The sequence below is a fragment of the Bubalus kerabau genome, chromosome 8 (genome assembly GCF_029407905.1).
Source record: "Bubalus kerabau isolate K-KA32 ecotype Philippines breed swamp buffalo chromosome 8, PCC_UOA_SB_1v2, whole genome shotgun sequence".
Lineage (NCBI taxonomy): Eukaryota > Metazoa > Chordata > Mammalia > Artiodactyla > Bovidae > Bubalus > Bubalus kerabau.
This window is the reverse complement of record NC_073631.1, coordinates 117306238-117333600: the sequence shown is the minus strand read 5'-3', so window position 1 is coordinate 117333600 and position 27363 is coordinate 117306238. Positions and strand designations below refer to the sequence as shown.

Below are 27363 nucleotides of genomic sequence, written 5' to 3'. Positions count from 1 at the left end.
GTTGTGTAACTGCATTAACTGTTAAGCATGGGTTAAAAATCAGTCAGTGAAATGAGCTGACTATATTAATCCTTTTCAATATTCTTTATTCTCATCCTAAAATCAAACCAAAGCAATCACTGTCTGAGAATCTACTCTACAGAGAGCACTCTGCTAGGCAACATAAGAGGAAAATGAGGAAGTCCCGCAGGTGAATTCTCCTACCTCCAGCTAGAGGCATAATCCAGTTCTCAGCCATGGGCCAGGAGCCAGAGTGCAGGAGCGCGCTGGGAGAGGGGATTTACTGAAGTGGTAAAAACAAATACCTTGGGTTCCATCCCTTCTTAACCCTGTGGCCTGAATAAACCACTTATTGTCCATGTTCTCAGACACAAGATAGGAGTAAAGACAGAGGTGGAAAGTCAATGAAACAGAATGAAAGAGAATACTAACAAAATCAAAAGCTGGCTCTATGAAAAAAGTTAATCAAACATACAAACCTAACAAAAACAAAGTCAAAATGCAAATAAAATGAAAAAGTGTAAATACAGATCAGAAACATTATAAAATAACGAAATAATATTATGAACTACAAACATAAATTTGAACATTTCTGGAAAACTCTACTTGAACATACCTTCATAGACATACATATACACATACATACAAACATACATATACGTATTTAGAAACTCAACAACCATTCTAACATTTATGCTGAAAAATAAAGATCCATCAGTGGCCAAGTTACCTTGATAAAGAAGAGCCATGAGGGATACTCATCTTACTAGATTTTAAAACTAAAGCCACAATAATTAAAAAACACACAAACAACTCTATAGGTAAATGAAAAGAACAGAAAGTACAGAAACACGGCCCTAATAAGGGGACACCAAAAAATAAGCGTGTTTACTGAAGACACGTTTAGTAGGGGCAACCCACTCCAGTATTCTTGCCTGGAAAACCCCATGGATGGTAGAACCTGGTAGGCTACTGTCCATGGGGTCGCAGAGTCAGACACGACTGAGCGACTTCACTTTCCCTATCGGGAGAAAAATAAAGCTGGAACCTAGCTTTTACATATAGAGAGGGACTCTGAACAGATAAAGACTTCATATAAGAAACTGTAGAAGACTATCCACATGGTCCTGCGGTTGGGAAAGAACTTCTTAAAACGCCAACAAGGCGAAAAACTGCTGGATCTGATGACATCAGAATCAAAGATTTCTACACAACGAAGGACACCACACTCAGAACCAAAATAGAGACGAGGCGCCAGTGAAATGCTCCCTAAAGCAGGCCACAGGAACGGCTGGCAGGAATGCTGGAAAGAAAGACCAGGGCTGGGCTGGGGAGGCCGCATTCCAACCAGGCTGGGATGTGGACCTCTCTCTGGAGGCCACGGGAACCTACTGGAAACCAAACAGACACAGCACCTGCCTGAACTGCTCCAGAAGCTAACTGGGCTCCCCAGTCCATTCACGTCCCCTTCATATCCACTGCCCTACTGCAGCCAAAGTGACCTCTGAAACACAAATATAATTGTGGGTCACTCCCCAGCATCAATGGCTTTCCCCCTCCCTAGAGAGAAACACTAATATGAATGAGATTCGAACCCAGGCTTTCTCAGCTGTACTATGGCATTGTGAGCTGGATAAGTCTTTTAATACTTATTTTCATTTATTTATTAGCTGTGCCGGGTCTTAGCTGCGGCATATGAACTCTCAGTTGTGGCATGTGGGATCTAGTTCCCCGATCAGGGACTGAACTCAGGGCCCCCGCGTGGGAAGCGCCGAGTCTTAGCCACTGGACCACTAAGGAAGTCCCTGTATAAGAGCTCTTCTGCGCCTTGATGTTCAGCACCATCCCTGGTCTCCTCCCATTAACTGTTAGGAGCACAGCCTCCTCTGGCCCCCTGCTACCAAGTCATGACAACCAAAAATGTCTCTATGCGTGTGTGCTAAGTTGCTTCAGTCCTGTCTGACTCTTTGTGACTCTATGGACTGTAGCCCACCAGGTTCCTCTGTCCATGGAATTCTCCAGGCAAGAGTACTGGAGTGGACTGCCATTTCCTTCTCCATGGATCTTCCTGATCCAGGGATCAAACCTGTGTCTCTGACATCTCCTGCATTGGCACTGGCAGGCAGATTCTTTACCACTAGCACCACCTGTCTCCAGACATTGCTAAATGTCCCCTGCGTGGCAAAATCACCCTTGGTTAAGGACTACCACTATTAGCTTTACCACGTGGCCTCTGCCTGCTCCTCCATCCTTAAGAAGCACTAGTCTCTCCTCACCGTCCACATTCAGAGATTCGCCAGACCTCTCCAATCCCTCAAGTTCACACGACAGAGCTCTGCCTGAGGCTCTCTGCGGGAATGCTCCCCGCCGCAGCCCCTGCCGTGCTCACTCAGATAGAGAGAAGTGCCATCTCCCTTGCAGCACACCCTGACTCCCGTCCTGCAGCATCCCATCAGACCTCCACTGATCATCAGACTCTAAAATAACTGGCTTTACATTATACATATGATAAAGCCACCCCAAATTTTGGAATAGAGGAAGAGTGAAGGGGAAAAAGATACAAAGTCAGTATTTCTCTAGTAACTTGATTTTACAAATTCTGCATACTGTGCTGTAACATACCTAGTTGAAGTTGTTTCTTATTTATGACAATTTTGATGTAATTTTCTTGAAATCCAAAGGTTTCCGCTATTCTGTAAAATAAACCAGAGAACTATAGATAACCCAATTTGTTATGCATTATCCACTAAACAGATTTTTACTGTGACAGCTATTTTAGACATTCTTCTCAGAAACACCCAGTATTCCACATTTCTGATGCACAAACATTACTTCAGATAGAGCGAGCTTACTAGATGGCTATTTGAAACTGTGTCAGAGACCATGTCCTTTGGTAAACTACCTGTTTTACTGCTTGGTTCCTCGTGAAGCACAGACCATGGGTGCTGTGTATCCGTTTGAACAGGAGGGCCCTAGCGGCAGGAGAGGAGAATACCCATCCCCGACACCTCCTGTGGTCTCCCTGCAGGAGCCCCTAACGGGGCAGTTGTTCATACAATCTTCCACTCACTATGTGCTGAGTGGACGAGGTTTCCTGAACCCAGCCCTAACAGCTGTGATGCAGACCAAAGAAGAAAACGAGGAAATCAGCTGGGGAGACACAGACTGCCCAGCCCTGGAGGCAATCAAAACACTTACCACTGAGAAATGTGCAAGGAGATCAAACAACTGACCAGGTTTCAAAAGTCAGATTTTCACTAGAATGTGATGGGCCGGTATTTTTTTTTTTCTTTTTACAGATGGGCCAACAACCTGAAACTGGCCAAACTACTTCAATGAACATCACAGCAAGCCATTAGTGCATTAAGGCATAAAATTCAAAACTAACGACCTGGCCAGTATCAGGCTGCCTCCTATTTCTATCACTTACTGATTCAAACATGGACCAAGTACACGCATCCAGGGTTCCCACCTGCTCTCAAGTCACACTGCGAAGTAAAGGAGACTGGTACAAGTCCTGGCTTTGCACTTAAATGCCAGTGTGAGCCTGAACAAGCCCTTCAGCCTCAAAGCCTCAGTTTCCTCTCCACTGCGAGACGAGGCTCACATCTGCCTCACGGGGAGGACCAAACGAGCAGGTGTAAGGGAGCTGAGCGCCCCTGGGCCACAGGCACATGGATACTTACTTAGACCTCAGTTCTCTGCCAGTGATGTGCAGGTGGGTCTCCAACAAGTTTTTCCTATCCTGTATAAAAATAAGACAAAACGCACTTGAACTTGACACTTTTGGGAATTGTTACCCTGCCTATAAAACCAGGCCAGTTGATATCAGATGATGTAAAAACACTCAGGTCTCTCTGGGTAAGGACTAAAAGAACGCGTGTCTGGCAGGAAGCTACTGAACAAAACCTGCCCTTGACCCGGAAGTCCTCGTGGGGGCAGCAGTGTGGCCCACAGGCCGGGCTTCCGCCTCTGGGGGCAGGTCTGCTGGGGGCGGGGCAGGTCCTGTTCTGCTCCAGGGCTCTGCCTCTGCTCCACGAGGACCCACTCACAACCTCGGTGCCAGGACCACCTCGGCGAGCACCCACCGCAGCCACCGAGAAGGGAGCGGCAGGACAGCTTTTGGCACCTCTCCTTCCCCAATGGCTGGGCTTCAGAAGGAACTATGGACTCACTAGGGCCACCAAGGACAAGATCGTGCAAATCACCTGCTCGGATTCCACACTCACCAATCAGCTTTCTGATTGGTGGTCTGCTGTCCCAGGTACTTGGTACTGGCAGCTGCTGCTAAGTCACTTCAGTCGTGTCCGACTCTGTGTGACCCCACAGAGAAGAGTCTGTATATACACACTGCCTTTTAAACTCATGAACTGGCGTTCTGAGGTAGATACATATATAAGGTCCTTTTTCTCATTAAGTCCTTTATTCTTCCTAGAAATTTTTAACAGCTTTATAGGGATGTAACTTGCATATCTTAAAGTTTCCTGTTTAAAGTATAAGAGTCGATGGTTTCTGGTGTGTTTACAGACAGCATTTTCGCCACCTCCTCACCAAACATGCCCTATCCTCCTACTCCCTCCCGCTTCCCACCCCAGACAACCATGAACTGTTCTTTCTCTATGGATTTGCCTACTCTAGATATTTCATATAAAAGGAACTACACAGTATGTGGTCTTTTGTGTCTGGCTTCTTTCAAAACGTTTTTGAGTGTCGCAGAGTATCAGTACTTTGCTCCTTTCATGGCTGAGTAACTCATTTTATGGGTGCACCCCATTTGTCCACCAGCAGGCATTAGGGCTGTTTCCACCGTAGGCCACTGTGAACAGAGTTTTTGTACAGTTTTCACTTCTCTTGAAGTAAAACAGCTGGGTCACAGGGTAATCCTGATACACACTTATTTTCATTTCTTCTGAGAATAACGAACCCTTCTCAGTCCTACGTGGCAGCCCCCTCTGGGTGCCCTGCCTCCGTGACACTTCTGGACTTCAACTCCTGAGGACGTGCCCAGGACACAAGGTGGCTCCATGCACAGCAGCCCTGCCTGGGCACTCAGCTGACCGTGCTCTGGCTCCATCAGCAAAGAAAAAGAAAGATGAACTCCTGTGTGATGTGTCCTACTGTCTACTGTTTCAGAAAATCTGAAGTAATCTTTTATTCCCCATTTTTGCTAAACGATTGTTCAAACTCTAGAAAAGGCAAGACTGTGATGCATAGCTCTGTGATGCCTGGAGCCCAGACTACCTTGTAGATGCTCCAGTTTTAAGAATCCATAAAATTAACTTTTAGGTTTATTAATGTTCAATATGTAAAATAACTTAAAAAAATTTTATCTTTGGATTGTAACTTCAAAAAGAAAGAACTCATTATTTCTTTAATCACGTCACTAAGGTAACTGAGCATGAATAACTATGTAAATTTGGGGAACCTACTCACTTTTTTTAACCGTGCAGGTAGAAAGACTTCAATTGTGGCAATTCCTGTTGTTTTATAGTGCTCATTTCCTGTGCCACGCTCGATTGCTTTGCAACGTATTTCGTCCATTATCTTTTCTACTTCATTTTCACAACATTCTAGCTTGTCAGAGTACTTCTTAGCAAGGTCCTATGAAGAAAAATTGAAGAAAAAAAAAAAAAACCCACAGATCAATACAGTACTAACTCAAAGAAAAGCAAAATACACAGCAGTGCACACAAGAACCTAAGGCGAAAGCACCGACGAGCGGCGTTCAGCCCTGTTACAGTGAGATCCAGACAGTGGCTTGACATCTTGAGAGGCACAGAGTTTAGAGGATCCAGGAAAAAATAAAAACGAAGGGTAGGAAAACAGGCTCCCTAGAGAAAGTGAAAATAGTTGGGATTACGCTGGGGGAAAAGAAAGGCAGGCGGCAACTCATGTGACTGCAGTACACGTCAGTACAAGAGTGCCTTGAGGAGCACTGAGCCATTCACCGCCGCAGAGCGCGGGCAAACGTCTTACCATTCACCGCCGCAGAGTGCGGGCAAACGTCTTACCATTCACCGCCGCAGAGTGCGGGCAAACGTCTTACCATTCACCGCCGCAGAGTGCGGGCAAACGTCTTACCATTCACCGCCGCAGAGTGCGGGCAAACGTCAGTACAAGATTGCCTTAAGGAGCACTGAGCCATTCACCACTGCACAGCGCGGGCAAAAAACAAAAACAGAAAAGCTTCTACCTTTTCTAATTTGTGAGAACAACTCAGCTTAGATGATGGTCTAAGTATGTATTTCTAATAGGGGAGATGTTCTTGATATATAAAAGTTACAAAGCAGATCAGAGTATCTTTTTAAAAAATTAATATAAACCTATTTATAATACACACTTTAAATAAACAATCACATAGGAAATGACTGGAAGAAAACACCAATATTGGTGATATGTATAATGTATTTTTGAAAACACACTCTTTATCATTTTTGTAGTTAATTATATACATACAGTTTTTTTCAAGAGTATACATTATTTTTAATCTCTGGAAAACACAGAAGCCTTTTCAATAAGAATACTCCAAAAAAACTTTCTATAATTCTCTAGAAAATATAAACATAATTACCTTGTGAAGGTTTTTTTTTACCCCTTCTGACACCAATCAATTCTGACACCAACTGGATATTCTACAATTCAACTCTGTCACGAACGATGGAGTTAGTGAATCAGAGGCAGACGCCACAGGCTAAGGGCTCAATCCCACAGGTCTGCCCTCATTTCAGGCAGCAGGTAAGCAGGTCCCCAGGTTGCCCACACTTCTGTCTGACTGGGCTCACAGCTGAGGGTTCCTACAAGCCCCGCCCCTTCAGGTTTGGCAATTTGCTAGAACAAACACCACAGAACTCAGGAAAATGCTCCCCTTATTTTTAGAATTTATTATAAAGAGAAGGAATGAACACCCAGATGGAGGTGCACGCATGGCAGAGCCCGGAAGAGTCCCGACAGGACCAGAGGACTCTGCTGCCTGTGCTGTGCTCCTCTCTGGCCAACGGACGCATCTGCCCATGTGGAAGCCCGCGATCTGTCACTTCAGGGTTTTTACGGAGGCTCCATGATACGGACATGATTGACTGAATCACTGCCCACTGCTGACCAGTGGGATCTCCTCTGCCCTCTGGCCTCCCCAGAGGCTGGAGCGGGGTGGGGCTGAAAGTTCATGCTTCTGATCAAAGTTTGGTCTTGTAGGCAAGGAGCCCATCCTGAAAGCCCCCAGCACCTTTGTGCTGTGCTTAGTCGCTCAGTCACGTCCGACTCCTTGTGACCCCATGGACTGTAGCCCGCCAGGCTCCTCCGTCCATGGATGCTGCAGGCAAGAACACTCGAGTGGTACCCTCCTCCAGGGCATCTTCTTCCCAAACCCAGGGATGAACAAGGTCTCCTGCACTACAGGCAGATTTTATGCCCACTGAGATACCACAGAAGCCCATTAACATCAGTACTTACATCCAATAAACAGCAGCCAGGTGCTGGACACATATTCTCTCAGACACTCACAGCAACCTAATCATGGAGGTACCACGGCCCCCGTTTCATAAGTGATGAGAGTGGGACCAGAGACCTCCCGCAACTCGCTGAGGCCCACAGGCAGCGGCAGAGCTGCGCCTGCACAGCTTGACCTCAGAGCCCAGGCTCCCTCCTCTGGTCGGAGCCCAGCTAAGCAACCAGGGTTCCCTCTGGGCAGGAGAGCACAGGCCGGGTCACCAGGGTACCCGTGCTTGCCTGACTCAACGGGGGTAATTTTCCCGTGGGACAGAGGGCCTTCTCGAGGATGCTAATTATAGCCCTAATAAAACAGGTTTCGCTTTCAATTATGAGCTATCTTCAAGTGCACTGGCTCCCACAAGTCAGCATTTCCTTACCCCTCAGCCTTTAAGTGGTCAGGGTCTGTTAAAGATATTTATATGAGAGGAACGGCAAATTTAAAGGAATCCTTCAGTGAATCCTTTTGTAAATTAGAAAATAAAAAAAAACTGAACAGGAGCAATCAACATTCGACATCTCCAACCCCTCTAAATCTCTACTCTCTGCCAGTCGGCTTCCACATGGACATTCTGAAGTTCTTGTCAAAATCGTTCAGTGTCTCCACCTCCCCAAACCCCTTCCTCAATTACCTGAACTTGACCTGTCAGCAGCCAGGAAACAGCAGACTCTCCAGCCTCCTCACTTGGTTTCTACACCCTTTCCTCCTTCCTTCCACCTCGACTGCTCCTTCGCTGCCCCTTCCGCCTGGCTCCTGTCATCTCTCCAAACTCTAAACACCGACAGGACTCAGCCTTCAGACAACTTTCCTTCCTCTACTTGTTTGCTTAGTAATGTCAGCCAGGCTCACTGCTTCAAGCCACACCTATACACCACCAACTCGCTCCAGAATACCTCTGGCCGATACCTCGACCTTGAACTCTCAGACTTGTTTTGCCCAAAACTAAGCACTTGGTCAGGTGATGGAAGTAAAGTCCGATGCTGTAAAGAGCAATATTGCATAGGAACCTGGAATGTTAGGTCCACGAATCAGGATAAATTGGAAGTGGTCAAACAGGAGATGGCAAGAGTGAACGTCGACATTTTAGGAATCAGTGAACTAAGATGGACAGGAATGGGTGAATTTAACTCAGATGACCACTATATCTACTACTTCGGGCAGGAATCCCTTAGAAGAAATGGAGTAGCCACCATAGTCAACAAAAGAGTCCGAAATGCAGTCAGTACTTGTATGCCATCTCAAAAACAAAAGAATGATCTCTGTTCATTTCCAAGGCAAACCATTCAATATCACAGTAATCCAAGTCTATGCCCCAAGCAGTAACGCTGAAGAAGCTAAAGTTGAATGGTTCTATGAAGACCTACAAGACCTTTTAGAACTAACACCCAAAAAAGATGTCCTTTTCATTTTTGGGACTGGAATGCAAAAGTAGGAAGTCAAGAGATACCTGGAGTAACAGGCAAATTTGGCTTTGGACTACGGAATGAAGCAGGGCAAAGGCTAACAGAGTTTTGCCAAGAGAACACACTGGTCATAGCAAACACCCTCTTCCAACAACACAAGAGAAGACTCTACACATGGACATCACCAGATGGTCAACACCGAAATCAGACTGATTATATTCTTTGCAGCCAAAGATGGAGAAGCTCTATACAGTCAGCAAAAACAAGACCGGGAGTTGACTGTGGCTCAGATCATGAACTCCTTATTGCCAAATTCAGACTGAAATTGAAGAAAGTAGGGAAATCCACCAGACTATTCAGCTATGATCTAAATCAAATCCCTTACAGTTATACAGTGGAAGTGACACACAGATTCAAGGGATCAGATCTGACAGACAGAGGGCCTGACAGGAGGCGGGGATCAGGACCATCCCCAAGAAAAACAAATGCAAAAAGGCAAAATGGTTGTCTGAGGAGGCCTTACAAATAGCTGTGAAAAGAAGAGAAGCGAAAGGCAAAGGAGAAAAGGAAAGATATACCCATTTGAATGCAGAGTTCTAAAGAATAGCTAGGAGAGATAAGAAAGCCTTGCTCAGCGATCAATGCAAATAAATAGCGGAAAACAATAGAATGGGATAGAGATCTCATCAAAAAAATTAATTCCCTAGTGGCTCAGACAGTAAAGCGTCTGCCTACAACATGGGGACCCAGGTTTAACCCCTGGGTCGGGAAGATCCTCTGGAGAAGGCAATGGCACCCCACTCCAGTACTCTTGCCTGGAAAATCCCATGGACGGAGGAGCCTGGTAGCTACAGCCCATGGGGTTGCAAAGAGTCGGACTCCACTGAGCGACTTCACTTTCACTTCCAAGAAACTTAGATACCAAGCGAACATTTCATGCAAAGATGGGCACAATAAAGGACAGAAATGGTATGGACCTAACAGAAGCAGAAGGTATTAAGAAGAGATGGCAAGAATACACAGAAGAACTATACAAAAATTATCTTCATGACCTGGATAACCACAATGGTGTGATCACTCACCTAGAGCCAGACATCCTGGAATGTGAAGTCAAGAGGGCCTTAGGAAGCATCACTACGAACAAAGCTAGTGGAGGTGATGGAATTCCAGTTGAGCTATTTCAAATCCTGAAAGATGATGCTGTGAAAGTGCTGCATTCAATATGCCAGCCAATTTGGAAAACTCAGCAGTGGCCACAGGACTGGAAAAGGTCAGTTTTCATTCTAATTCCAAAGAAAGGTAATGCCAAAGAATGTTCAAACTACCGCACAATTGCACTCATCTCACACGCTAGCAACGTAATGCTCAAAATTCTCCAAGCCAGGCTTTAGCAATACGTGAACCGAGAACTCCCAGATGTTCAAGCTGGATTTAGAAAAGCCAGAGGAACCAGAGATCAAAATGCCAACATCTACTGTACCATCGAAAAAGCAACAGAGTTCCAGAAAAACATCTACTTTTGTTTTATTGACTATGCCAAAGCCTTTGACCTGTAGATCACAACAAACTGTGGAAAATTCTTAAAGAGATGGGAATATCAGACCACCTTACCTGACTCCTGAGAAATCTGTATGCAGGTCAAGAAGCAACAGTTAGAACTGGACATGGAACAACAGACTGGTTGCAAATTGGGAAAGGAGTACATCAAGGCTGTATATTGTCACCCTGTTTATTTAACTTGTATGCAAAGTATATCATGCAAAATGCCAGGCTGGATGAAGCACAAGCTGGAATCAAGATTGCTGGGAGAAATAGCAATTACCTCAGATATGCAGATGACACCACCCTTATGGCAGAAATAGAAGAAGAACTAAAGAGCCTCTTGATGAAAGTGAAAGAGGAGAGTGAAAAACCTGGCTTAAAACTCAACATTCAGAAAACTAAGATCATGACATCTGGTCCCATCACTTCACGGCAAATAGATGGAGAAACAGTAAAAACTGACAGACTTTATTGTTGTGGGCTCCAAAAGCATTGCAGACGGTGACTGCAGCTATGAAATTAAAAGACGCTTGCTCCTTGGAAGAAAACTTATGACCAACCTAGAAAGCATATTAAAAAGCAAAGACATTACTTTGCCAACAAAGGTCCGTCTAGTCAAAGCTATAGTTTTTCCAATAGTTGTGTATGGATGTGGGAGCTGGAAAGAAAGCTGAGTGCTGAAGAATTGATGCTTTTGAACTGTGGTGTTGGAGAAGACTCTTGAGAGTCCCTTGGACTGCAAGGGGATCCAATCAGTCAATTCTAAAGGAAATCAGTCCTGAATATTCATTGGAAGGACTGATGCTGAAGCTGAAACTCCAATACTCTGGCCACCTGATTCGAAGAGCTGACTCATTGGAAAAGACCCTGATGCTGGGAAAGATTGAAGGTGGGAGGAGAAGGGGACGACAGAGGATGAGATGGTCAGATGGCATCACCGACTTGATGGACAGGAGTTTGAGCAAGCTCTGGGAGTTGGTGATGGACAGGGAAGCCTGGTGTGCTGCAGTCCATGGGGTCACAAAGAGTCGGACACAACTGAGTGACTGAACTGAAATGAGTGCTTGGTCTTCCTCCCCATCTCCTTTGGGCTGTCCTATTTCAGTTTATGGCCACTGTACTCCACCAGGAGCTCAGGCTCAAACTGGGTGAGTCACCCTCTTCCCTCTCTCATTCTCCACATCCAATCAGCCTGCAAAACCTGCTGGCTCTCCCTGGAAATATATCCAGAGTCCAGTCACTTCTCGCTACGTCCATGGTGACTCTCCTGGTACCAAACGACTGCTGTTTCTAAATTAGCATACTGCAGCAGCAGCTGATGGTTTCCCTTCTTCTCTTGCCCCTTTTATCAACCTCACCACTCGGGAATTCCAAGGGTGTTAGCAGCTCTGTGCCAGGACCTGGGGACAGAAGTCACAGCCCCACCTAGTTCCCAAGCCAAGAGATTGTAACAAGCAAATTCAGAAGAAAAGGTGTGCAAAGAGAAGGTTTGCAAAAACTGAAAACAAAACAAAACACGGGAGTCCTGTCAGGAACAGGAGAGAGAGAACTCCAAGACCCTGACACAGCAGTCACCTCCCAAGCGCATCACTGTGTCATGGCACAGGACGACGCGATGCCCTCCTGAGAACCCTTACTCCCTGACAGAGGTTACACTGTTTACCACAATACACTCAGACTGAGAAAACAAGAGGAGTATGTTCTAGGACATTCCAACACAGTGAGATTTCACTCAGAAATTATTATAATGTTCTTCAGCTTAGAAAGGCAAGCCAACCTCAGTTTCTAGAAATTTCACTTAGAAAAAGTGAGGCTATTTTTGATGAGACCAAAAAAAACTGACGTACAGTTATTAGGAAAATGTAATTTGGAAAAATGAACAGATAGCCAATAGTGTAAACAAAGCTAGGGAGGGAAACAGTGTTCCGCAGCTGAGCACGCTAACCAGGAGGGCAGAGAATGGTCCGAACACCAGCCAGGAACATGCCACACAGGAACCTTCTGCCTCTGGCACTGCCCCACCAGCAGGAACACCCAGATTAATCATTGTATTACGTGTATTACATTGTATTACATTGTATTAATGTATTGTCTAATGCTTCACTGTGAAGCATTAGAAATGGCACATGCCAAAAGCATCAGATAAACATTCTCATATAAATAAAATCTTCTTAAACAAAAATAAGCTTGCCAACTGCTAGTAAAATATGGGAACCTGTTTATCACCATTGTTTCTGGTTATGCCGAAAGCCTACCTGTTTGTGCCTGGCAATTTCTGGTGACTTCAGAATCTTACTTACCAAGGAGACTTACAACACTGCTAATTAACAACATCTTAAAAGAGAAATACCTTCAATGCCAAGCCAACTTCTTTATTTTCATCTGTATATGGAGGTTTCCAAAGTTGAATTTTGTCTTCCCTTAAAAATTGGGTCAATTTTGATTGGAGATACTTCTTTTGTGCCATCCTTGAAAGCAAAACAGTGCATCAATGATACTCCGCGCTACATTTCAAAGTATCGCGTAAGTTACCCAACACACTGCTGAGTAAGCAAGAGGTCTCCTCCATGCCTCCCTGTCCCGTTTAAAGTACTTTAGACTAGGTTTTAACTAGCTCCAAACTTCTCTAAGGAGAAGGCAATGGCACCCCACTCCAGTACTCTTGCTTGGAAAATCCCATGGACGGAGGAGCCTGGTAGGCTGCAGTCCATGGGGTCGCTAAACGTCAGACATGACTGAGCGACTTCACTTTCTCTTTTCACCTTTATGCATTGGAGAAGGAAATGGCAACCCACTCCAGTGTTCTTGCCTGGAGAATCCCAGGGACGGGGGAGCCTGGTGGGCAGCCGTCTATGGGATCGCACAGAGTTGGACATGACTGAAGTGACTTAGCAGCAGCAGCAGCAGCAAACTTCTCTAAAAGATATGTATATTACATGCAAACTGAAATATGTATCTTATATCCAATTATATATGTTACATAAGAATACATGTTTCAAAGTTGCTAATATGTAGTAACTAAGTAATTTTTCTATTTCTTGGGTGTGTTGTGTGTTTTAGATAGCTACTGCTACTGACTGCTAAGTCGCTTCAGTTGTGTCTGACTCTGTGCGACCCCATAGACAGCAGCCCACCAGGCTCCCCCATCCCTGGGATTCTCCAGGCAAGAACACTGGAGTGGGTTGCCATTTCCTTCTCCAATGCATGAAAGTGAAAAGTGAAAGTGAAAAGTGAAAGTGAAGTCGCTCAGTCGTGTCTGACTCTTAGCGACCTCATGGACCGCAGCCCACCAGGCTCCTCTGTCCATGGGATTTTCCAGGCAAGAGTACTGGAGTGGCTAAGTCATCTCCAAATCCTTTGCGACTCCATGGACTATAGCCCACCAGGCTCCTCTGTCTATGGGATTTCCCAAGCTAGAACACTGGAGTGGGTTGCCATTTCCTTCTCCAGGGGAATCTTCTCAACCCAGGGATTGAACCCACATCTCCTGCATTGGCAGGCGGATTCTTTACCACTTAGCCACCAGGGAAGCCCCTTCTATTTCTTAACCTGCTATCACTCTCTAAGAGGAAAGATAAAATAAGAAAGATAAATCCTTACAGTAGCAAACTTAAACAACTCAACACAGTGGCTCTGTGGTAAAGAATTTACCAACATACAGTGGCTCTGTATGTTGGCTATTTTAACACAAAAGAGCAATCACCCTGGCAGGTAAATATGAAGAAAAGCTAGCTTGAACGATGAACTATCAATAATATACATTTTCTATATCTGAAATTTTAAAATTGAAAATTTAGGGAGTTTTCTGGTGGTCCCGAGTTATGACTCTGTGCTTCTAATGCAGGGGGGCTGGGTTCCATTCCTGGTCAGGGAACCAGAGCCCACATGCCACACAAAGTATCTGAATGCCACAACTAAGGCCTGGGCCCACCAAAATAAACAAATATTTTTAAAAATAATAGAATTAAGTTAAAAATTTAGTGTTTACAGTGCTAGAAAAGTTTTGCATGATATTTTCTGATAGAAGCATAAAAGCAGATCAACACGTCCTATTCAAATCAATACTGGCTGGTCATCATTTTACACATGAAAAACCACAGCCCAAGTTTGTAAAATGACTCGCTCAAGGATGAAAGATTAGGCAGCACCTTAACTAGTCCTGGGACTTGTGCCCACAACACTGGATCACTGCATTCTACCGTCCCTCACAAAGTTCCTGCTGCTTCTCTGTCCTGGGCTCACACAGCAGCGGAGTCTTTCCCGCCTCCTTCACCAGCACTAGCACCTCAAAGGTGGGCGAGGCTGCCAGACAGTGAAACAGCGATGGGGCCGTGCAGCCAAGTCAGACGAGCAGTGAGCAAAGTCAAAGGTTGTTAGCCCCTGAAGGACGGAGACATGTTCCAGAGAGCGAAAAAGTAGGTAAGATTTAACATAACCTAGATGCGCAACTTTCTTTTTCCTATTCAGGGCCTGTATTCCACACTCCTCAAAACTCAATTCACCTGATTTCTAAATCAAGTTTGACAACTTAAGCGTATTCTGTAAGCAAGTACTTTAAAAAGAAAGTTCAAATCCACTTTATATCAATTTGGGGGCAAGAAAGAGGGTAATCAGGATAGGGGGGAGAAGGGAAAAAGGAGAAAACACATCAAAGAGGGGGATGTATGCATCCAGGTAACCTAAGAAAGAACCCCAGATTTTCAAGCACTAATAAACCGCTTCTCACACATAAAATTGGACTGTAGTCTGCCAGGCCCCTCTGTCCATGTAATTTTCCGGGCAGGAATACTGGAGTGGGTTGCCATTTCCTTCTCCAGGGGATCTTTCTGACCCAGGGATCAAACCCACATCTCCTGCGCCTCCTGCACCGACAGGCAGATTCTTTACCACAGAGCCACAGGGGAAGTACTGCTCACAAATGTTCAGAAATTCACAATTACGTATCACTTGTGAGCTGATGGTAACCATTTCAAGGGCCATTCACGGAAGCCAAGCTATTTTAGAAGGCTGAATGCACAGCCCTCTGTAACCCAAGTAACTACCAAGCGGAAGTCTCAAAGAATTTCCTAAACCTAGTGTGTGGTTCACACTCCACCCACCAGCAAATACACAACAAGAAGGGTCTCTAGTCCACCACTTAATGTTTGAAAAAAAGATTAAACCATTGTCTTGAAACTTACAAAACTTCACTCATGGGCAACAGAAAAAAACGAAGATATGTATTTTAACTCAAATCAAAAGGGGAAATGGTTTAATAAATCAGTTTTCAATGTTAACTGGAAAACTGAAAGTTTCAGGCGTGCCACGCAATGTTCGGTGTCACGGCCCCCGTCAAAAAGCAGAAATTCATTAATACCCTTGCTCTAAACCGAAAGTGAAAGGGCATAAATCATTCCTGTAACATTTCACTTTCATTTTTAAAATAAATCGATCTACGCTGCCTTTATCCAGAGGTTTTCAAACATATACAAACACACACATACTTATTCAAAATACACTACTTTTTCTCTCAGACTATTCCAAGAATCCTCTATTTAAAAATAAGAGTGTGGGAAGACGTTGAGAAACATACAGAATCAGATCGTCACGGCTAGAGAAAATAAACCGCGTTTTCTCATTAAACAGCAAAGAAAATCTGTCTTTGATAGCACATAAATCCCAAATGGCATATTTGGAAAAACAATGTTACGACTCAAGCTTTTTGTATGGCTAGTGAGTAATTTTAACATATACATATGTTTCTCTGCCTCCCTCCAAAAACATTTCAATCTTTCGTTTTAAATACCCACCACCCACGTCAGTCCAGAGAAAACCCAGGGCCGGGCCAAGGGCCCGGCACGTCCAGAAGCCCCGACCCGCCGCCCCCGGTCCCGGCCGAGCCTCCGCGCAGGACGCCCACCTCCCGCCGCTGCCCGGGCGGGGTCGGCGTCGGGGTCACGCCCGGGGGGAGATGGGGCGCCGGGTGGCTCCACTGACACCCGGGTCAAAGACCAGACGTTCGGCCGCCAACTCCTCACCTGCGCCACAGCCGCGCCAGCCGCGACCCGCCGAGTGCCCGGATGCGGCTGCGGCCGCCGTTTATTTTCATTCCGGGTGAGGCCGGCCCCGCCCCCGCCGCCGAGGCCGCCGCCGCCGGGCCGCCCCGCCCCGCCCCCGAGCGGCCGAGAAGCAGGGGTGTGGGCGGGGCTAAGAGGGGGCCAGGCGGAGTTGTGGGTAGGCTGTGGGCGGGGCTAAGGCGGGAGAGCGGGACACGGATGGGGCGCAGCTGGGGCGAAGGGCGGGGCGAGGGGGCGAGGCGGAAGGGCGGGGCTGGGGTGGGGGCGGGGCTGGGGTGGGGGCGGGGCTAGAGCCTTGGGGGATCCGATGTAGGCGGGGCAGAGGGCACGGCGAGAAGGAGCCTGGGCGCTGACCGCCCGGGGGACTTGCCGGGGGTCGGAGGCGGGGCTGGCGGGAAGACTCAGCCCTCAACCCTGGGGACCAGGGGCCGTGCCCCTGAGGACCAAGCCTGTGTTTACCTGACTTCTGAGGAAATTGAGTTTGACTTCGTTCCTCCAGAATCCTCGAAAGAGGCCAGAGCACCTTGCACAAGCCCCTTCTCCCCCCACGGCGGGAAAGTCTGGACTGAAGTGCAGCTGGGTCCGCCCCTGCCCTCCCACTCCCATCCCACCCCCGGACTGGGCCTAACGTGATGACCCCTCTAAAAGTCCATCCCTTTTCATCCTTCCGTGCATCACCCGGCCCTGGCCTCCGCTTTGGTGAACTTCCCGGCCCCCCGCCCTCGTACTTCTCTGCTGGTTTTGCTGGCCCTACTGACCCTGTCTCCACATGCTATTGCTGACAGGACCTGTGGCAATCCGCCTGCTCCCGAAGCGCTCTGCCCCGCACCCCGCCCTGGGTCTGGTGTCTAGGTATGGACATAAGACAGGAGTGTCTAGAACTAATGGAGCGCAGAGCCCGCTGGTTGAGCACAGGTCATAGCATAGCTTCCAGAGATGGTTAGATCCGCGTTTGGTAAGACCGGACCGAAGAATGGGAAGACAAGATAGTGCCCACGGCAGACCCCAGAAGCTTCTCGCTCGGATGAGACTGTTGGTCCTTCCATTCCAAACCCCAGGCCCGAGCTCGCTTGGGCAGAACGTTAACCAAATCCAAGGCCCATCCTGGGACCTGCTCTAGCACTGTCCTGGGCACTGCACGTGGCAACTGGCTTCAGCCCTGGGGACCTAGGCAAGCTGCCCAGCCTCCACCTCACCCCGGAAGATAATATCAGTGCCCCACCCTCCCATTTGCCCCAGCGCAAACACTTCCTGAAACCAAGTGTTGGGTCTAGAATCACTCCAGGAGCTGCAGACTGTCTGAAAGAGGCTTTGCAAACTCTCTGACACCCTCCACAAGGAGAGGGAAGCACGACCCCTGGGGGAAGAAGCCTTGGGTTGAGATGTGTGCCTAAATCCATTTTAGGGGAGAGAAATGTGTGCAAGGAGATCAAACCAGTCAATCCTAGAGGAAATCAACCCTGAATATTCATTGGAAGGACTGATGCTGAAGCTGAAGTTCCAATACTTTGGCCACCTGATGGGAAGAGCCAACTCATTGGAAAAGACCCTGATGCTGGGAAAGATTTCAGGCAGGAGGAGAAAGGGGCAACAGAGGATAACATGGTTGGGTGGCATCACCCACTCAATGGACATGAGTTTGAGCAAACTCCAGGAGTTGATGATGGACAGGGAAGCCTGGCGTGCTGCAGTCCATGGGGTCACAAAGAGTCAGACATAAGTGAGTGACTGAACAACAGCATGTTCCCAAAGAGGCCCTGTGTGCCCGTTTTCCTGGCCTCCACGCGGAGGACTCTGGCCACACCACAGAGCAATTTCTGTTCCCGTTTTTTCCTCCTCTGATGTGCAGATGTTGTCCACTGGCCCAGCAGTGCTTATTAGGAAGCTGGCTGATTTCTGTGTCTTTCTGAATAGGAGTCTTGTGGCTCTGCAGCCTCCTTGGAGTACACGAACACTTAGAAATCTTTGAAATTAAAGTTCTTCTCCTTGGGACAAATCAACTTCTTAGTTAAGGCAAAAGACAAACAGCCAAATGGGGGGAAATGTTGCCTTCCATTTCAAAACCATACTTGAAGAACTCTCACAATTTGATTAAAAAAAAAAAAAAGACCAAAGCAGAAAACTGGGCAAAAGCTACTAAAATATGATTCACTGAAAAGGAAATAGAAATGCTTTGTAAATATGCAAAAAATTACTCATCTCGTTCATGATGAGACAGTAAATATAAATTAAAACTACACCCAGGGACTTCCCTTGTGGTCCAGTGGTTAAGAACTTGCCCTTCAGTGCAGGGAATGTGGGTTGATCACTGATCAGGGAACTGAGATCCCACATGACATGGAGGAACTAAGCCCACATGCAGCAACAAAGAACCAGTGCAGCCAAAAATTTTTTAAATAAATACACTTTTAGAAACCATACCAAAATTTCACTTTTTACCTCTCAGACAGAAAAAGATGGATAACATGCTATGATGACAAGGCTCTGTAGAAATAGTAATCTTCATACCTTCCTTGTGGAAGGTTATGTTGGCACAATTCTTAAGAGGGCCATTAGCTGAGACTGGTGGCTCAGATGGTAAAGAATCTGTCTACCAAGGCAAGAGACACAGATTTGATTCCTGTATCAGGCAGATCCCCTGGAGGAGGAAATGGCAACCCACTCCAGTATTCTTGCCTGGAAAATCCCATGGACAGGGGAGCCTGGCGGGCTACAGTCCATGGGGTCACAAGAGTTGGACATGACTGAGCATAGAGCACACACACATAGCATATCTATTAAAACTAAAATCCACATTCTCTTTGACCCAATAATTCAACTTTTCTTGTTCTGACTATTCTTTACTAATCTGCCTCCTTTCTGTTATTCCTTATACTGACATTTAGTGACTTCAACTGCAATTTCTTGAGATGACGAATTCTTCTTAAATTGTGTTTGCATTTTGGTTGCTATAGGTTTTGTGGTGATAAAGAATCAGGGGACTTCTGCATAACTGGTCTTACTTCTGATGGAATAAAACCAGAAAATCCTTAAACATTCTTTGCATGACCATGAGATTTAACACTAAATGTTATCAGTTCTTCCTAGAAAAAACAAAAAGAAACAGTAAGTTTTGGCAGTTCAGCTTTATTTATAGTTGTTTGGATCAGAACAATATAAATGCATTGGGTTAAATTATGTACTTAACTAATTTTTTTATAGATGGGAAGATGGATTTTAAAAGAAAATAACTTCATTCTTGATTTTTTCTATTTATAAATGGAAATTCCCGAGTGGTTATAAACTAGAATTTGAGGGGAATTTGAGTGATGATTCACACTTTGGTCTTGCAGGTTTTCAGTTTCACTGCTATTTGGAGATGTGGTCTTTTTATTCAGCATCTTGGCTAGATGAAAAGAAAGTGGAAGGAGCAGAGAAAACAAGCAGGTGGACAGGGAGCTTTGCTCCCATCTGATTGGGAATACATAATTTCCTTCATCCTTAAAAATGATAGAAGCTGTAAAAAGGTATGGAGAGATCCGATAAGAGAGTTACCCCGATGCTCAGGAAACATGGGCTGGGAAGATGGGTCTCAGGTCCTATTAGAAAGTGTAAAACAGTATTATAGTTCAAAGACCCTCCAACCAGCCACTGTTCGCCATCCTCCAGTGAATACCATGGTCATGCAGTATCACATAGGAAGATCAGCATGTCTTCTATAAGCTCTGGGGATAGACTCTATCCCAGTTTTTCAGGATACTGTTTAAAGGAGTAAGGCTGAATTTGTTAACTCCCATCTGTAAGAGAGAAAAAAGCAGCATCCAGTGCCTTTGCCCTTTTCCACCAGAAGTGTCCCTCCCTGCTCTAGACGGGGGTGGAGACAGGTCTTCCACCTACGCGTCCTTCCCTGGCCAGAGTTAACCTGTTCCTTACCAGCACAGCTGTCCCATCATCATCCCTTCCCATTCTACCACCGAGGTGGGGTGGAGATGCATCAGGGATAGACCTGATGGTATCCCAGATTGATGTCCAATTCCTCACCATTAAAACCTTTGCCTGCCTCTGAAGTCACCCAAGGTGCAATCAGAGTAAGCTTCCAGAATGCTTCCCAAGCTAAGACTGCCAGGAGAAACATTCATCTCCTGGATTCCTGTGCATGGTCCTGAGTCTATTCCTGACCACAATAAGACTGATAAATCATAAGGGGACCAACATAAAACCAAGATGTCCCTTCCGAGCATCACCACACCTGTATAAATGATAGCAAAAGAGATGGTGAAGGCCCGGCCAGTGAGGAAAAGGTGATTTTTGTCTTCAAGTTATTAGGGCCAGTCCTTCCAGGTTCATTTCCACAGATTCAACAGAAAGAATATCTAAGGAGTTGAGACAAAAGCCACTGGAGAGCCTTCTCTGGTCCACTAAGAGCTAGTGTTACCAAAGGAAGAAACCTGCTGTACTTCCAATCTGAGTAACTTTTAGCCTGAAAGATGCTTTTGGAGCTAGAGCTCCACCTACCTTCCAAACATGCTCCTGTTGTAAATCTCAACCAGGCTAGGCGCTTCCTGCGGAGAAGGCAATGGCAACCCACTCCAGTACTCTTGCCTAGAAAATCCCATGGACAGAGGAGCCTGGTAGGCTGCAGTCCATGGGGTTGCTAAGAGTCAGACACGACTGAGCGAATTCACTTTCACTTTTCACTCTCATGCACTGGAGAAGGAAATGGCAACCCACTCCAGTGTTCTTGCCTGGAGGATCCCAGGGACGGGGGAGCCTGGTGGGGTGCCATCTATGGGGTCGCACAGAGTCAGACATGACTGAAGCGACTTAGCAGCAGCAGCAGCAGCAGGTACTTCCTGACTACCAATCTAAGCTTGGGCTCTAAGTCAAAGTGCATAGTAACAGCATAGTTCACAAGTCCCTTGAAAGTTTATGATTCGACAGATTAGGTTAGTAGTTTCAGTTTCTAAGGCAGTTATGAAATGGTCAAAGAGACCAGGAAATGTTGACTGAGAAAGGAAAATTCAGTCCACATGCTTTGCCCATTTCTGGCCGCTCCCCTCGCAGGGATGTTGGATGCCTCTTGGCATCGGCAGGTTGGTATAAACCCCCCACAAGGCTCCCCTTTTGGGGCTGCCTTCAGTCATTACGAGGCATCGCAGAACTGCAAAGCAGGGCTTAACGCTCGCTTCGTGGTCAATTCTATGTCTTTTTGATGCTACTTTCACAGACAGGCACACCGTAGAGTTAGTAAAGTACAGCAGAAAATGTGTGTAATAGGAGAACAAAGAACTAGAGCTCCAAGCATCCTTACCTGTCTTAAAGATCCCAGATGAGCCACCATTATGAAAGGTTGTGGCTGCAAGCTGTGAGCTATGCCAGGATTTGTGACCTCCAGAGAAGAGGATTTCAATCTGGGGCCAGAGTCGAGGCTTGACTACTCAAAGTTTTTGTGTAATAAAGTTTTATTAAAGTATAAAAGTGATAAGAGGAAGCTTCTGACATAGATATCAGAAGGGAACAGAAAGAGTGCCCCCTTTGCTAGTTTTTAGCAAGGAGTTATATATCTGTTAGCAAGTTTCTAATCAGATAAAGTGAAAGTGAAAGTCGCTCAGTTGTGTCTGACTCTTTGTGACCCCCCCTGAGTTATACAGTCTATGGAATTCTCCAAGCCAGAATACTGGAGTGGGTAGCCTCTACCTTCCCCAGGGGATGTTCCCAACTCAGGGATCAAACCCAGATCTCCCGCATTGCAGGCAGATTCTTTACCAGCTGAGCCACAAGGGAAGCCCAAGAATACTGGAGTGGGTAGACTATCCCTTCTCCAGGGGATCTTCCCTACCCAGGAATCGAACCGAGGTCTCCTGCATGGCAGGAGAATCACCTGCAATGATAAAGAATCACCTCAAAATTGAAAGAGTTGCATCATTCACTTTGAGATAGCATTGGCAGAAGGTGAGTCATCCCCAGCCATAAAACAATTGACATGGATCTTAAAGAAAGGCAAATTTCCAAGCAAATGCATAGTTTTATTAACATAGCTTAAGAGAACATTTCTTTGAGGGAAAATGCATAGGTTAGCTCAAGGTTTGAGAAAAGTTAAGTTCAGGCAGAGGCAGGTGTTGTCATGACAACACAGAATTTAAAAGAAACCTCCTTTTAATTTTGTATTAAGAAGTAAAAAAAAGTGTCTGCCACTTGCAGTTTATTTCCTCTGCTTGGAGACCCCTAGCCTTCCCACTTGTTACCCTCTCACAACCTTCCACCTGATCAGATGCACACAGCTATTTCACAGCTCTAACTGTAGGTGACTAATAGCCACACAGAGTTCTTGATCTATAACTAAGCAGATTCTGCCCTTTAAGGTAGAGGTTCAAATGTCTTGCCTCCCACCCTGTGGAAAACCAGATTTACCTCCATTTTCCATTCATTTCAGCATTCTTTTCCTTTCCTCCATATGAATCTGTGCTTCTTGGAACCATATAACATCTGCTTAGTTCACTCACGAGTTCAATAAAATCTTCAACATATGTTCATTTTTATATGTGAATTGAGTCATGATTTTACTTTTTTCTGAAACTTACCTTTTAACACTTTTTATGCCAATGATAAAAGATGGCAGCAGCACCTCCAGGCATTGTTAGTGGTCCAGGTGAAAAGAAAAGGGAAAGGCTAAGAATGAAAAGTATGTCAACTAACTCTGCGCATTTTTATCTGGAAAACCATAGCTTATCCAGAAGCCCCCACCCCTTAGCTTCCTCTCACTTTTGACTGATTAGAAAAAAAAAAAATGTCTCCTAGTCATTCCTAGGAGACTGTGGTGCTGGAGAAGACTCTTGAGAGTCCCTTGGACAGCAAGAAGATCAAACCATCAACCCTGAATATTCAGTGGAAGGACTGATGCTGAAGCTGAAGTTCCAATATTTTGGCCACCTGATGCAAAGAGCCAACTCACTGGAAAGACCCTGATGCTGTGGAAAGATTGATGTCAGGAGGAGAAGCAGGTGACAGAGAGTGAGATGGTTAGATGGTATCATTGACTTAATGGACATGAGTTCGAGCAAACTCTGGGAGATTGTGGAGGACTGGGAAGCCTGGCATGCTGCAGTCTACGGGGTTGCAAAGAGTTGGACATGACTTAGTGACTGAATGACATTGCTGACTCGTGGAATCTAATATATGACACAAATGAACCTATCTATGAAACAGAAGCAGAGACACTGAGAATAGACCGGTGGTTGCCAAGGGGGAAAGGGGTGGGAGAGGCTCAGATTGGGAGTTTGGGATTAACAGATGCAAACTGGTATATATAGAATGGATAAATGACAAAGTCTTCCTGTATAGCATAGGGAACTATATTCGATATCCTATGGTAAACCATAATGGAAAAGAATATGTCTATATATGTATAACTGAGTCACTTTGCTGTACAGCAATAATACAACATTGTATACTGCACTTCAATGAAATGAGTGAATTCAACTATCCTTCAGTGAAAAATAAATTTAAAAAAGAAATCTAGACTTCGTAGTCTAGGAGATATGAAAGCTTTTCTTATTTCATTTGCAAAAGAGTGGCAGGATAGAAGGGCATAAATAAGACCAATCTGATGACCACTTGCAGGAAGGACTAGAGGGAGGGGTCTGGAGGGCATTGCAATGATTCAGGTAGGAAGAGATATAGATGTGGCTTGTAGTAGTTCGTGGACTACTACTGGATGCAGATGCTCTGGATGGGGAAACATACAGTATTTGATGACTACTCAGATGAAAGAAAATAAAGGAGCAAGTCAAGTTCTACGATCTTAAAATTTTTTTCCTCATGTAATTTCACATGTAGGCAATGTAACTGAATTCATGGACTCTGATGACATTGTTCAGCGGCTTTTATCCAGTCCCATGGCTTTAAATAGCATCTTGACCTTGATGGCTCTTGTGCCAGTGTTTTTAGTTTTTAGGTATGTGTTTATATATGGACTTCCCTGGTGGCTTAGACAGGAAAGGATCTGCCTGCAATGCCAGAAACCTGGGTTTGATCCCTGAGTCTCAAAGATTCCCTGGAGAAGGGAATGGGTACCCACTCCAGTATTCTTGTCTGGAGAATCCCATGGACAGAGGAGGCTGGCGGGCTACAGTCCACGGGGTCGCAAAGAGTTGGACATGACTGAGTGACTGATACTTTCACTTTCGTATGTTTGTGCATGCACTCGTGCTAAGTCGCTTCAGTCATGGCACTTCAAGTCGCTTCAGGGCTTCCCTGGTGGCTCAGCTGGTAAAGAATCCGTCTGCAATGTGAGAGACCTGGGTTTGATTCCTGGGTTGGGAAGATCCCCCAGAGAAGGGAATGGCTACCCACTCCAGTATTCTGGCCTGGAGAATTCCATGAACTGTATAGGCCACGGGGTCACAAAGAGTCGGACATGACTGAGTAACTTTCACTCACTTCGCTCTCAAATTGTTATGGTATTTAGATATCATTGCATACATAAGCCAAGAGTGGCATAATAGTTTCATTTTAAAATATGTTAGTATCTCCACTAAATTTGGAGTTGCATTCTTTAGAGTCTTTTAAGTGACGTGACAGTCAGTCAGTCGTGTCTGACTCTTTGTGACTCCATGGACTTGGAATTCTCCAGGCCAGAATAATGGAGTGGGTAGCCTTTCCCTTCTCCAGAGGATCTTCCCAACCCAGGGATTGAACCCAGGTCTCCCACATTGCAGGCAGATTCTTTACCCACTGAGCCACCAGGGAAGCAAAAGCTATGTGGGAAATTGAAAACTGTGAGGGGTGCCTTTGAAGACACCACCTTGCCAAACTTAGTAATCATCCTGAGTTCAGGGCTCCTTCTTGTGGTGAGATTCAGAATTCGTGTCTGTCGAGGACAGACACATGCTCTGAAAATGCCATTTTCGGCAAGCCACACCATCCTGGGTTCATTTCCTGGCATTGGTGTGTATAGATCGTGAACCCAGTAGGGGTTCAGCTCACCTGTTGGTAACGGACCATCATGTCCCATCATCACCTTGGCTCCCCTCCTCTCAAAAGCAGGAAAAGATTTCACTCCTCTACCCAAGCTCAGAATCAAATAGAAGCGAGAAAAGCACCCTACACACCTCACCAAGCAGGTTGTTTGATGATCATTCATTCATTTGCCACACGTTAATTCAGTACCTACTATGTACAGGCATGATGCGTGGTGATCTAGGGCAGGTCGCCATCTGCTAGTAGAATCTACCCTCTTCTCTTTTAAAAAGCTTAAAGAAGTTCTCAAATAAAAGAGAAACCCAGCAGTAACTAACAACCACAGGTTTTCACCACCCCCCCAAAAAAAAGATTAAAATGGTCCCAAACATTTAAAAAGACATTCAACCTCTCTGGGCTTTCCAGGTGGCTCAGTGGTAAAGAACCTACCAATGCAGGAGGTGCAGATTTGACCCTGCAGTTGGAAAGATCCCCTGGAGGAGGGCATAACAATCCACTCCAGTATTCTTACCTGGCAAATCTTGTAAACAGAGGAGCCTGGCGGACTGCAGTCCATAGCGTCACAGAGTCAGACAGGACTGAGCATACATGTGAAATGGTTAACGGCTAGGCAGGTCTCACTAGGGAGGCCAGAGGTCCCCAAGACCACAGGAGGAGACAAGTGGCAGGGAACTGGTTTTTTTCCCTGCACTTCTTTCCCCCGCTTTAACTCCATAGGAAAGTGAAAGTGAAAGTCGCTCAGTCATGTCTGATTCTTTGTGACCATACAGTCCATACACTCCAGAACACTGGAGTGGGTAGCCTTTCCCTTCTCCAGGGGATCTTCCCAACCCAGGGATGGAACCCAGGTCTGTCGAATTGCAGGCAGATTCTTTACCAGCTGAGCCACAAGGGAAGCCCAACCCCCGTAGGAGGCTGCTTTAATTCTGTGTTGCTATGACAACAATCAGGTCTGCCTAAAAGTAACTTTTTTGCAACCTGGGAAATGCACTTCTTTGTACTTTGCTGGTGAAAATAGAAATTGGTACAAAAACTTGAGGGAAAATGAAAACTATTAAGGTTTTTTAATTAAGTTCATATCTTTTGACTTGTTGATTTCCCTTTTAAGACTATCGTCATGACCCTGGCCCCAGCCTGCTCCTGGGATTGTCAGGACTTTGCTAAGACTTTGATTATACATCCCCAACCATGCTCCGCCCCCATTTTGGGGGGCCCTGCCACATGGCATGTGGGATCTTTGTTCCCTGACCAGGGATTGAACCTGCACCCCCTACACTGGAAGTATGGAGTTCTAACCACTGGCCTTTCATAGAAACCCAGCCACGCCCACTTTTGAAGACCAGCCTCTTAGGGCTCTGCTCCCAACACTTTTAGGTGTGGAGAATGGAGAGGGGATGTGGTGCTGACTCTGCCACCCAGATGCAGGGGCTCAGGCTGCCCTGACCTCTATCCCTGGCCTCCTTCCCCACCCCATCCCCACACACTGGGGAGAAGGGCTTGAACTTGACACCCAGGAGACCTGTCCTGTAGGCCTCAATTGTCCTCCTGTCCACAGGGGAGTAGACTGAATGCCCTTCTAAGTTCCCCAGCTTTAACCCTACTTCTACCCTCAAGGAATTTATAATGTAGGAGAGGAGGCACTAATGGCAAAGAATCCACCTGCCAATGCAGCCATAAGACACGTGGATTTGATCCCTGGGTCGGGAAGATCCCCTGGAGGAGGGCATGGTAACCCACTTCAATATTCTTGCCTGGAGAATCCCATGGACAGAGGAGCCTGGCGAGTTACAGTCTGCAGGGTCGCAAAGAGTTGCACATGATTTAACATGTACGCGCAGAAGAGGCAAGCAATATACCTTAATGCATGGGGACATTGAACGCTGCGAGGCAATAAAATTTTAAATATATATATAACTTT

General features: G+C 45.9%; 1 protein-coding gene across 5 annotated transcripts in view; it reads right to left on the bottom strand.

The window, feature by feature from the left end:
* Positions 1-16574, bottom strand: part of NUB1 (negative regulator of ubiquitin like proteins 1) — a 34456-nt gene extending 17882 nt beyond the window's left edge. For 4 of the 5 annotated variants that reach the window (XM_055591297.1, XM_055591300.1, XM_055591298.1 and 1 more), the window contains exons 1-5: positions 16449-16574; positions 12782-12899; positions 5434-5601; positions 3687-3745; positions 2623-2693 (exon numbers count right to left, since the gene is read on the bottom strand). In XM_055591297.1, coding sequence (XP_055447272.1) covers positions 2623-2693; positions 3687-3745; positions 5434-5601; positions 12782-12899; positions 16449-16519 — 487 coding nt within the window. In that variant the 5' untranslated portion in view covers positions 16520-16574. Of the gene's footprint in view, positions 1-2622; positions 2694-3686; positions 3746-5433; positions 5602-12781; positions 12900-16330 lie in introns of all 5 variants that reach the window. The other variant, XM_055591299.1, reaches the window with a different exon arrangement.
* Positions 16575-27363: the final 10789 nt, after the last annotated feature.